At 37.9% G+C, this 12,774-nt stretch overlaps 1 protein-coding gene across 9 annotated transcripts in view; it reads left to right on the plus strand.

Annotated features, from left to right (window-relative positions):
• The window catches only part of CFAP58 (cilia and flagella associated protein 58), a 128,128-nt gene that overhangs the window by 32,215 nt on the left and 83,139 nt on the right, over positions 1 to 12,774 (plus strand). For all 9 annotated transcript variants that reach the window (XR_013398399.1, XR_013398398.1, XM_077947472.1 and 6 more), the window contains 3 exons: positions 1,204 to 1,341; positions 4,109 to 4,268; positions 9,749 to 9,831. Coding sequence is in view for 7 of the 9 variants with exons in the window: in XM_077947472.1 (XP_077803598.1) it covers positions 1,204 to 1,341; positions 4,109 to 4,268; positions 9,749 to 9,831 (381 nt within the window). In the remaining 2 variants the exon portion in view is untranslated. The remainder of the gene's footprint in view (positions 1 to 1,203; positions 1,342 to 4,108; positions 4,269 to 9,748; positions 9,832 to 12,774) is intronic.

Here is a 12,774-nt window from a genome sequence, read left to right on the forward strand (position 1 = left end):
ACTATGGTACTGTTTTTGACACTTTCTCTATTATAGCAGTTTAAGGTGGTACAAGTATTGGTAATTGTATTATGTTTTCTCTCATTTTTTAAAGAAGCAATTCATATAATTGAAAAGTCTTTTCTTAAATATGTTTTTCCTCAGGAAGCTTGTTTCCAAAGAATTGTCAAGCCATATAGCAGTTTTATACTCAAAAATAGATATAAGTATACCTTTTTTTGTCCATTGCTCTATTAATTTTATATAAAGCCAGAAGTCAAATAGATAATTTACAATGTGCTGCCTCCAGCAGAAAAACATGAGACTTCTTTGAGCATGAAACATAGGAGAGAGGCTTTTGGACATCAGGATAAAAACTATCCTCCTATGAAACACAATTTCATTTTTAGCATAGCCGGTTACATTTTATTTAGTCCCTATTGATGGAGAATTGGTTGGATTCTTTTCATGCTTAATTTTTGTGTGCATGGGAGTTATATTTTGCAGACATTACTTAAGCTGTCTTTCTATTTTTATCCTGCAATTCATTTGCTATCCCTCCACCTCCTCAATATTCCCCCAATAGAAATGAGCCCCCAAGATATAATCTTTTGTTTTTATAAAACCATATCTGCTCAGGATAGTCAAGGCAGAGAAGAGGAATATCTGGCTGACACTGAACTCAAGCAGACATAAATCACTCCGCTGCTGTTCCATCGTTTTGAGTTAAGTTAGATTAAAAGAAAATTGTCTCTGTGTTAGTGTTAGTGAACAGTTCTGTTGATGAAAATGTTGCAGGCATGTTAATGCAGGATTTGCTTCTGAAGATGTAGCTTCCAAGCCCCACAGCTTATAAAATCCGTTTGAATCTCTAGCTCATTTGCAATGATTATAGCAATTGTTGCGTATGCAAAGCCTGCCAAATGGCAAACAGGCATTAAAATATTTATCCACCACCTGTGAACAAGACTTCCCAAGGCTCTCAGAAAAAAAAATTATGCTCACTGTGTTATTCATTAGAAGGCATCATTTTCCTCAACCGTTTAACATTCATCATATTTGAGTGCGTTAGTGCTTTCATTGGGGATTAAGAACAATTTCTACAAAGACAAAAACTCAGGGTTGCTGTTATCTTCCCAGGAGGTTTGTGGGGCCCCCTGTGTGTATATACAAGTATTGTAATCAGATTAAAAAGCATTAACCAGCTCATTCCATCCCTTTCAGATATTGAATGAGAGAGCTGCAAAGGAACTCGAGCAATTTCAGATGAGAAATGCTAAACTTCAGCAAGAGAATGAGCAGCACAGTTTGGTTTGTGAGCAGCTATCCCAAGAAAACCAACAGAAGGCGTTGGAGCTCAAAGTAAACACCAAGTCACATGTCTGTTCCCTAGCTCTTCCTTCCTCATTCCCTATGAACACAGGTTTGCCTTGGCAATTGGAGCCCTCGCTTGGATAACCTGTGTTGGCTCTACTGGGTGCCTTGACACATCAGAGGCAGGTGCAAGCCTATAGTGATTGCTTTATGCCCAGAAGCAGAGTTTGATGGCTTCCATTCTTATAAAATTGCAAACCTGATTATTGATCATATCGTTATGCAAATGGTTTCCAAAGTGAGCTCAGATGTCTATCTCTGTAACTAGCCTTGCAAGAAACCAGTTGCTCAAAGCTAGAAATCCATTCATACATGTGAATGGCAAAAAAATTCAGATTATAGTTTACTACTTGTTGGAGAAGGTGGGATGGAATTGTTGGGGGAGAGACTGATACTACCTAGTGTTTACTTACAGGATTGTGGAATCATGATTTTCACTTCTGTCCAAGGTATACTTTGAGACAGATTTCCTGTTCTTCTCCTTGCTATCATTGAAGAGTGCTTGCAAATTAAGTTTAGATAACAATTTATACTCTGATATATATTGTATACCTACCTGCTTAACAGAGCAGCTTTATGTTTGTCACTTTAATTCTGAAAAAATCCATATTCCCTACTCTGGTTATGTTAGAATACTGGATGTAAAAAGAGTAGTCTAGCAAGAACCAACCCAAATGTCCATCAGTGAGAGACTGGATTAAGAAAATGTGGCACATATACACCATGGAATACTATGCAGCCATAAAAAGGATGAGTTCATGTCCTTTGTAGGGACATGGATGAAGCTGGAAACCTTCATTCTTAGCAAACTATCACAAGGACAGAAAATAAAACACCACATGTTCTCACTCATAGATGGGAATTGAACAACGAGAACACTTGGACATAGGATGGGGAACATCACACACCGGCGCCTGCCGTAGGGTGGGGAGAGGGGGAAGGAATAGCATTAGGAGATATACCTAATGGAAATGACAAGTTAATGGGTGCAGCACATCAACATGGCACATGTATACATACGTAACAAACCTGCATGTTGTGCACATGTACCCGATAACTTAAAGTGTATGTGTGTGTGTATATATATATGAATAATACATAGATTTGAGCAGAGAACCATAACATTTTTGTATCACAATCTCTTTTGAGAATCTGATGGTAATACACACATGCACACACTTATTTGCGTATCTTACATCTTGTGTTGCATGCATCCCAAAAATAGGAGAGGTTTCCAGGATTTTTCTGAAGTCTTAACTGTGGGGTCTGGATTAATAACCACTGAATTAGAACATCTTAGAACTGGAGGAGGCCTTAACATCAACTAATTTGAACCCTATAGGGTCTGAGGGTCTGACGCTGAAAAACGTTTAAAACAGCCCAGAATGGGTAGACTTGAAACCATTCTTTATCAGAATGCAATAAGTTAAAGCAGAGATGAGATGACTACTTAAGTCAAAATAATATATTAGCCCCTAAGGTAAAATTAAAGGAAAAAGACTCATGCCATTAATTCTTTCCCTTAGTAGCATGAATGGGGCATTTTGAAAGATGGACTATTTCTGTTATTAGATCATTAGCCTGATGGGATTCAGCCTCTAGCAATAATCTGAGGATAACATGAACAGCTAATTTTAGTCTCTTCATTGTTATGAGCAGAGATAATTGCTAACCTTTGTTTGCAAAAGAATCCCAGCTGCTCTTCTAGTCACTTCTAATGGCAAAATTTTTAAAAAGTGAATTTAATTAAGATTTCCAAAATCTGGAAAGCTTGAAGTCTGTAGGCAAAAATCAGGTGCTTTTCTTTGCTGGGATTATTTTTGGGGGACTGTTTGCCATTTTATAGACTGCCTATTCATACTATGAAATATCTGGTCCACTTATCCATATGTATACCTACAGACTAACATACTTTGAGGAAGGAGGACCCCTTCTCTAGTGTATATAATTGACCTACAATGGCCCAGTGAGTTCAAAAGAGTGTTTGAATATTTTATAGGATGTTAATAACCTTCTGAGAGAAGTCACTTCATAAGTCCATGAAAATTGCTAATTAAATACTATATACAAAATTCACATATTTTTGATACATATAACTTAGCATTCTTATCTTATTTGATTCTACAATTAGTTGGTGTATTAGTTCATTTTCATGCTGCTGATACAGACATACCCAAGACAGGGCAATTTACAAAAGAAAGATATTTAATTGGACTTACAGTTCCACTTGACTGGGGAGGCCTCACAATCATGGTGGAAGGCAAGGAGGAACAAATCACATCTTATGTGGATGGCAGCAGGCAAAGGGAGAGAACTTGCGTAGGGGAACTCCTCTTTTTAAAACCATCAGATCTTGTGAGACTTAGTCTGTATCATGAGCATAGCATGGGAAAGACCTGCCCCCATGATTCAATTACCTCCCGTTAGGCTCCTGCCACAACACGTGGGAATTCAAGATGAGATTTGGGTGGGGACACAGCAAAACCATTTCAGATGGTGACTTGAAACAAAATTTTTCAGTCTTTTTATTATTTTTAGTTTATAAAAATATAAAACATAACCACATATTTTATTCAGTGAACAGAGTTTTTAAATTTCTCTCAAAACCAAATTGTGTATGCTTGATTTAATCTCACAGAACAACTTTACATTGCCATGGGAAGAATTTCCTTTTATTGGTTCTGAGTTTACCATCATCCAGTTCCTGGCTCTTCGTTTACAAAGTGTCTCATTAATTCTTTCTCACTAATTACAGGCCAAAGAGGAAGAAGTCCATCAAATGCGCCTTGACATCGGGAAGCTCAACAAAATCAGAGAACAAATCCATAAGAAACTGCACCACATTGAAGATCAAAAGGCAGAAGTCGAACAGCACAAAGAAACCCTAAAAAATCAGATCGTGGGATTAGAGAGAGGTAAACCATTTTGTGCTTTCATTCATTTAGAAACATTTTATTGGTGACTGATGTTATCTTGTAACCGATGTTTACAAACACAACCCATGCCAAATGAAATCAGTAAAACAACACTCACACTGGTAAACAGTCAATATGGGGTGGGTGGGGGGCATCATTTTGAATACCTTAAACTCTTACCTTAAACAGTTCTTCCACAGGTTCCATTGGCAAAAATGAAAATCCAGCCTGAAGTATTGCTCAGTATTTGTCCATGGAATAAACAGCATCTAAACTTTTATGTCTGAGGTTCACATGACCTGCTTTAGTTCTTCTTTTCCACAGAAGATAGTGGATACATTAGAATGAATGTCCTTCATTAGCAGTATCTGGGACAATATTGCAGTAAGAATCAGTGGAACAAAAATGAATGGCTTCTAACATCTTTTCTCTGTCAGTACTTTGCCATGTGGTGAACCCCTGTCTTACTCAGTTATAACCCACCTGTGAAGGGAAAATCTAAGTGTCACAGGGAGGTACAGAGAAGTCAGTAGGGACTCAAACCCTGGAGTCAGAGCTGCCTGGGTTTAGATCCCATCTCCCCACACCTGGTGGTTGGGGTGAAATAAGTGAACACAGAGCACTTGTGAAACTGAAGTGTGTGAGGCAGGAACATCTGTGTCCCGTTGACTTTACCCAGGTGGCTGTCAGTTGTCAATCACTGAATGAGACAACATACGTAAAAGCACAAAAGCATATATTCCTCACTAAAAGTTAGGTACAATCTAAATCTCTGGATAGAATTACTAGAAATATTTGTCACTAGTGAGACTCTGTCTTAAAAAAAAATTAAGGCAGGGCGCGGTGTCTCATGCCTGTAATCTTAGCATTTTGGGAGGCTGAGGTGGGTGGATCACCTGAGATCAGGAGTTCAAGATCAGCCTGGCCAACATGGTAAAACCCTGTCTCTACTAAAAATACAAAAATTAGCTGGGCATGCTAGTGGGTGCCTGTAATCCCAGCTACTTGGGAGGCTGAGACAGGAGAATTGCTTGAACCTGGGAGGTGGAGATTGCAGTGAGCCGAGATTGTGCCACTGCACTCTAGCCTGGGTGACAGAGTGAGACTCTGTTTAAAAAAAAAAAAAAAATTTGTCACTTAGGTCTTGGTGGATATTTTTCCTTCTAAGACATCAAGAAATAATTTTTTATTGAGATGCAGTTGCAGCCTATCTCAACAGTTTCTCTGTTCATCCATTCAATAAATCAAACCCAAACTGTGGGCAGGCATTATTCTAGGTGCTGGGTGCATGGAGGACTTTGCCCTCAGGATACCTACAGTCTAGTGTGAGTTTTCAATCTAATACTTTCTGTGACAGATATGAAGAAAAATGGAACTATAAGAGCATTTTTTTGGTAACTGGCTATCAAAACACTTCCATATTTAAACTTCTATTTGCTTGCAATAGTTCTAAGCTTTCGAAAAAGAAGTTTTACCCATTTGGCGTTAAGCCCAACTCTTCATCTTTAAATCATGTATACAAAGTTACCATTCTCTCTCTTTTGACTACTTTATAGGTGTCATCAACATTGTTATTTCTTCTTAGGGATCATGTTCTTTTGGTGTGTTCAATCAAAAAGTGGCACTGGGCATAACGGTTAGGAGCATGGGGCTCCTTCCTACATGTTAGGATTTTCTACCACAGAAACCAAGAAATAAACTGAAAAACTACCAGAACTAATAAGAGAGGTTAATAGAGTTCAGTAGAATGGGAGGTTATAAAATAAATATGTAGATATCAATAGCTTTTTTTCATACCAAAAAAAATCAGTTAGAGTATATGATGGAAAAAATTCTCTTCACAATAGCAACTAAAGTAATAAAATATCTGTGAATAAAGTTACCGAGATATCTGCAAGATCTATATATTTAAGAAACCACAAAATTCTATTGAGGGGTATAAAGGAAGACTTGAAAGATGGAGAGATATATCAAGTTACTGGATGAGAAAACTCAATAGGATAAAAATATAAATCTGTCCAAGTTAATTTATATATTTAATTTTTCCAAAAAAATTTCAGTGAGTTGGGGCCTGGCACGGTGGCTTACACCTATAATCCCAGCACTTTGGGAGGCTGAGACAGAAGGATCGCTTAAGGCTAGGGGTTCAAGGCCAGTCTAGGCAACATATTGAGGTACTCTCTCTTCAAAAAAAAAAAAAAAAAAAATGCCAGGTGTGGTAGCATGCTCCTGTGCACCTGTAGTGGCACATGCCTATAGTTCTAGCTACTTGGGAGGCTGATGCAGGAGGATCACTTGAGTCCAGGAGGTCAATGTTGCAGTGAGCTATGATCACACATACTGCACTCCAGCCTGGGTGAGAGAGTGAGTCTCTTTAAAATTCAGTGAGTTATGTTGTATGGGACTCAAAAATTGATTCTAGAGTGCCTCCAGAAGAACAAACTTATGAAAATAGAAATGAAATAGAATAGAATAGAAATGAAATAGAATACAAAATAGAAATGAAATCTGGGAAATAAGGGAAGATTTGCCTTCCCAGATGTGTAAATGTATTATAAAGCTTCAATAATCAAATTATGTAGCGATGATGTCCAGATAAACAGATCAATGAAAAAGATTGGAAAGGCAAGAAAAGACCCAGGATTATCATCTAAGGTAAAGTGTTGTTTCACACCAGTGTGCAGTATGGATTATTAAGAAAATAATGGCATGACAATAAGCTTCTGTTTTGGGGGAAAAAGTCAATACCAAATGTTGAAACCATAAAGCCAAGATTGAGAGATTAAATGAAATAAAAATCAAAATTGTCTATATTCTGTATTCTCTATAAATGAAGCCAAATTGACTAAAAGATTGTCAAAGCTCTTTATTATATGTGAAGGGCTTCTTTTAAAAGTCCACAAAAAAGGTCGGGAGTGGTGGCTCATGCCTGTAATCCCAGCGCTTTACGAGACTTTGGTGGGTGGATTGCTTGAGCCCAGGAGTCTGAGACCAGCCTGGGCAATATGGCAAAACCCCGTCTCTACCAGAAAAAAAAAAAGAAAGATAAAAGTTAGTTGGGCATGTTGGCACATGTCTGTAGTCCCAACTACTCAGGGGGCTGACAGGCAGAGGTTGCAATGAGCTGTAGTTGCACACTCCAGTGTGCACTCCAGCCTGGGTGACAGAGCGAGACCCTGTCTCAGAAAAAAAAAAAAAATCCAGAAAGGATAAACATATTATGAGAGAAATTGGTAAAGGGCAAATTGGGCAATTTGAAAAACAGAAATACAAATAAATGGTCATTAAACATGAAGAAGTAGTAAACTTCACTACTAAGCAAAGAAATGCAAATTAAATACTGACATATTGGTTTTTAAACATCTATCAGACTGTCAAAGATCAAAGAGAATGATGATATCCAGGGGTGATTTGGGTGTGGATTTAAATTGCTATTAATTTTCTAGAGAGAAATTTGGCAGTAGCAGAGAAATGTCTTTTAAAAATCCCCTTTGATCTAGGACTTCTTCTACAGGAAAAATATGAGTAAGAACTTTCACAGGATTGTTGCTTATAACTGCAAAAAAAAGAAAGAAAAAGATAAATTATGTATTTTCACACAGTGAAAAACCATGGAGTTATTAAAAATTCGGATGCTGATGCACATTTATAGTATGGAAAGGCATTTATTCTATTCTATGCTTGTTAATTATAAAAGCAAGCTACAAAATAGTATACTGTGTGTACAATAAGCTTCTGTTTTTTGGGGAAAAGCTCAACACCAAATGTTGAAACCACAAAACCAAGATTGAGAGATTAAATGAAATAAAAGGAAAAATTTTCTATATTCTGTAATCTCTATACAGAATATGGAGTGTACTATATATACTTATAATTTCCTTTTGGGGTGTATGTGTACTTACAAATATATATATATATTTATAAATTATAGATATAAATATATTTAGGTTTATGTACACATGTATATTTACATAAGAATAAGCTGGGAAAGAGACATATTAAAATACTAAGTAGATTCTGGTTGATTTAAATTTTTTCACTTCCATTTATCTGAATTTCTAATTTCGTTCTGTATTTCTATTTACTTGTATAATAAAAAACATTAAAAAGAGCAAGGGGCCGGGTGCAGTAGCTCATGCCTGCCTGTAATCCCAGCACTTGGGGAGGTTGAGACAGGCAGATCACCTGAGATCAGGAGTTTGAGACCAGCCTGACCAACATGGTGAAACCCAGTGTTGACGAAAGAATCAAACTCTGTAAAATATTTTAAGAGATTTATTCTGAGCCACATGTGACTGACCATGGCCTCAGGAGGTCCTGAGAACATGTGCCCAAAGTGGTTGGGGTACAGCTTGGTTTTATATATTTTAGAAAGGCATGAGGCATCCATCAAATACATTTAAGAAATACATTGGTTTGGTTCAGAAAGGCGGGACAACTCAAACGGGGGTTGGGGAGTGGGTAGGGGGCTTCCAGGCTATAGGTAAATTTAAACATTTTCCGATTGACAATCAGTTGAATTTATCTGAAGACCTGGGATCAACAGAAAGGAAATGCTCAGGCTAAGGTAAAGGACTGTGGAGACCAAGTTTTATTGTGCAGAGGAAGCTCTTAGACAGCAGACTTCAGAGAGAGCAGGTTGTAAAATGTTTCTTATTGGACCTAAAAGTGTGTTTAGCTCTTTGTTGATTATTTCCTGGATCTGGAAAGAAAGGAAGGAAAACAAGGGAAAAGGGGATTCTCTATAGAATGTGGATTTTTCCCACAAGAGACTTTGCGGGGCAGTTTCAAGGTACGGCAAGGAAATATATTTTGGGGTTAAATATTTCAGTTTTCTTCCTTGTTATGCCACAGTCAGATTGGAAAGTAAGTCATGATATACAGGGTGAAATAAAACCCATTAGATGAGAATTTATGGTTTTAGGGCATGACTCCCCCGACCTCTTAGATAGGAATTTGGGCAAGATAAAAAAAAAAATCAGAGCTTGTCCTCACCTGTCTCTACTAAAAATACAAAAAATAATTAGCCAGGCATGGTGGTGCTGTACCTGTAGTCCCAGCTACTCTGGAGGCTGAGGCAGGAAAATCCCTTGAACCTGGGAGGTGGAGGCTGCAGAGCCGAGATTGCGCCACTGCACTCCAGCCTGGGCGACAGAGCAAAGCTCCGTCTCAGAAAAAAAAAAAAAAAAAAAAAAAAAAGAGCAAAGACATTTTGGCATTAGAGAAATCTTAGCCCTGTCACCTGTTGGCTTCAGACATTTGGCAAATGGATTAATCTCTGTAAGCCTCAGTTTCCATCTCTTTAGTGAGAGAGGGAGACCTACCTCACTTGGTTATACCAAAGGTCACATACACTCGGTTAATAGTAGTTTTATAGCTAGAGACGAACATGTAAAGCAGTTTTTGTTTCACTTCAGCTTTTGTAGATTCTCTTAGATCGACTCTACATTTATTATTATTTTTTCTCCCTGGGGGTTTAGAGGTGGAGGCTTCAAAGAAACAAGCAGAACTTGATAGAAAGGCAATGGACGAGCTTCTGAGAGAAAGGGACATACTAAATAAGGTGAGTGTGTTACAGTCACACTGGTAAATAAATGTCTTTCTTCAGCACTGTAATATCTGGCTATAACCGGTTGGATGGGAAAAGAAAACTCCAAGGCAAACAGAAGTGGATTAGAATAAATAATAGTGCTTAATTTTCCTCTAAGCCACTGCCTACAGTCTACCATTCACTGGCTATGAATTGCAATTGCATTATCACCTGAGAACACAAAAAGACTTTGGGGAATTAGCATATAAGCCAGGAGGAGATTTCAGAGTGTTTTGTGGATTCTTGTTTTCATTGCTGGTGCGCTATCTGGCATCCTAAGCAGTTAATCAACATTTGTGAATTTAATATCTATAATCGACAACTTTTGCTAATCCAAAAATTACAAGCGAGTGCTAACTGAATTTTAACTCTGAGGTGTTAGGTGTAGGAATGGCAGGTCTAAGCTTTCCTCCATCTTTTCAGGGTTGTTGTAGGTTTTGGTTTTTGTTTTCTGTCCTTATCTTGTCAGACCTTCCAGCTCAGTGTGGTCCAAAGCTAAGGGAGGGGTTATGGGAGCTTGAAGGCAGAGATCTGAAGATTCTCCATTAAATGTAGGACCCCTCCTTTTTCCTATCCCACTTCCTGAAGATTTTTTCCATTGACAGTCACTTTTAGGAGTTTAACTACAGGGATTTAGGGTAAATTTTCCTGCTCAAGGATTTCTTCCAGGGAGGAAGCAACCACAGGCCAGGTGTGGATGGTGGGAGGGTTGTGGGGGATGGTGGCAGGGTGCTTCTATAATAGCCGTGTGGCTTTCAGCCAAGACAGTTTCATCTCATCAAAGCAGAAACGGTCTGTATTTGTTCATCCTGACTTTCATTATTTCTTTGGGTTTCCCAGAATCAAACAAATGTTAACAAAATACACTATACTTTAGCCTAAAATAGACTATTCAGGGAATCTCAGGAATTGATAGATTAGATCTTCACATGCTAATCACTTTTAAAGAAAATCACTGAAGTGGTTTTTTTCTTGGACAATCTTGGAAATTGCTTTTTATTTTATACATTTGTACATATAAACAATAATGTTGGATTTAGATGATTAAATTTATATTCAACACACATTTAATCCATTTGTATTTTATATGTACTGATAAACAACCAATATGTTTTCTGCCATGATAAGACATGTAGCACAATAGTAATTTTACATTTATTTGTTGATTTGATTAATGTCCATTCTTCCTTTAGGGCAGGGTATACTTTTGTATTTTTTATTTCCTGGCCTTTGTATTCTTAGTGCCTAGCACAGCACCCGACTCTGCAGGTATGCAATGAACTTTAATTGATAATACATTCTTTCCCCATTGACTCAGTTGAAATGCCACCTTCATCCAAAGAATGAGTGACATGGTTTTGACAGGTAGCAACATGAATATATTTTGATTCTTTTAGTGTCATGTGGAAGTGGCTTTATCTTTTATAGAACAAATGTTTAACCTAATACCTGAAAAAAAAGTTGATCTTTTCTGTTTTCTACATTGTCACCCAATCAACATTTAATAGGCATTTTACCTGATTATTGTCCAGCAGTTTTCAGATCTATCTGTTGTTCAGTGTTGGTTAGAGATTTGAGAAAGAACTCTAAAGTGCCTCATGGAACTCACGGATACAGCTGGGCCTCAGGAACCCATTGGAAACTGGCCTGGCATTCTTGGGACGAAAGCATCTCTCTCTGCCAGTTGACTTCCTGAGTTTTTGCTCCATTCTTCTTTCAATGAAGACTGTCACTGTCTCTCTCTGTTTTCCAGTCCATATGACAAAAAATGACTGTCACCAATATCTCACAAGGTTACATCTTTTACTGAGTTGCACAAATCTAAAGGCCCTATTTCAGAAGTCCTGGGGAAGGGTCATTTGATCCATTCAGTTGCGGTTAAAGAGGTGAATCCTTTTGCATGAGCGTGGCTGCCAGATTGCACTACTACTCATTCTGTGTTTCAGGGAAACTTGGGCAGCCAACCCAAGATATTTCCTTTTCAGCATCAGAAATCTCCAGTGCAACTTAAAAAAAGAAAAATGTAGATGCCTGGGTCCTATCCCAGACCAACTGAATCAGAAACTCTGGAGTTGGAACATGAACATCTGCATTTTTTTTAAAAACTGGGTTAATTGTTTTTGTTGTGTTTAAATATTCACAACACAAAATTTACCATTAGTGACATTTAGTACATTCACAGTGTTGGGCAACTGTCATCACAATCTAGTTCCGCAATCTTGTCCCCCCAGAAGAAGAAACCTTGTACCTGTTCAGCAGCCAGAGTCTATCCCCCCTCCTCCCACCCCTGGCAACTACTAATCTGCTTTCAGTTTTTATGGATTTGACTGTCCTGGATATTTATACGAACGGAATCGTACACTAGTGAACTTTAGTGTCTGGCATGTTTCATTCAGAACAGTGTTTTCAAAGTTCATGCACTGTTGTAGCATGCATCTGTACTTCATTCCTTTTTACGGCTGAATGCTATTCCACTGTGTGGATATGCTGTATTTTGCTTATCTGTTTATCAGTTGATGAACATTTGGGTTGTGTCTATCTTTTGGGCTCTTGCGAATTATTTTACTGTGAATACTCATGTACAAGTTTTTGCTTTCATTTGTTTTGAGTATATATTCAGGAGTGAAATTGTTGGGTCACATGTTAATTCTAGGTGTCTGCATTTTTATTAAGCTGCTTTTTATCTTCCTTTGTAATCAAAGCTCAAGTTATATGATTAGGTTCAGTTCTAACCTCACAAGAGAAAGGCAAGAGCTAGATTGGAGGTTAAAGGCATGGACTCTGGAGTTAGACAGCCATGGATTCAAATCTTTGCTCTGCCACTTCCCCATTGTATGAACTTGTAGGCAAGTAGCTTAACTCTTCAGTCTCAGTTTCCTGCCTCTAAAATGGGGCAATATGGGGCCCATTTCTTAG

This window comes from Macaca mulatta, chromosome 9 (genome assembly GCF_049350105.2).
Source record: "Macaca mulatta isolate MMU2019108-1 chromosome 9, T2T-MMU8v2.0, whole genome shotgun sequence".
Lineage (NCBI taxonomy): Eukaryota > Metazoa > Chordata > Mammalia > Primates > Cercopithecidae > Macaca > Macaca mulatta.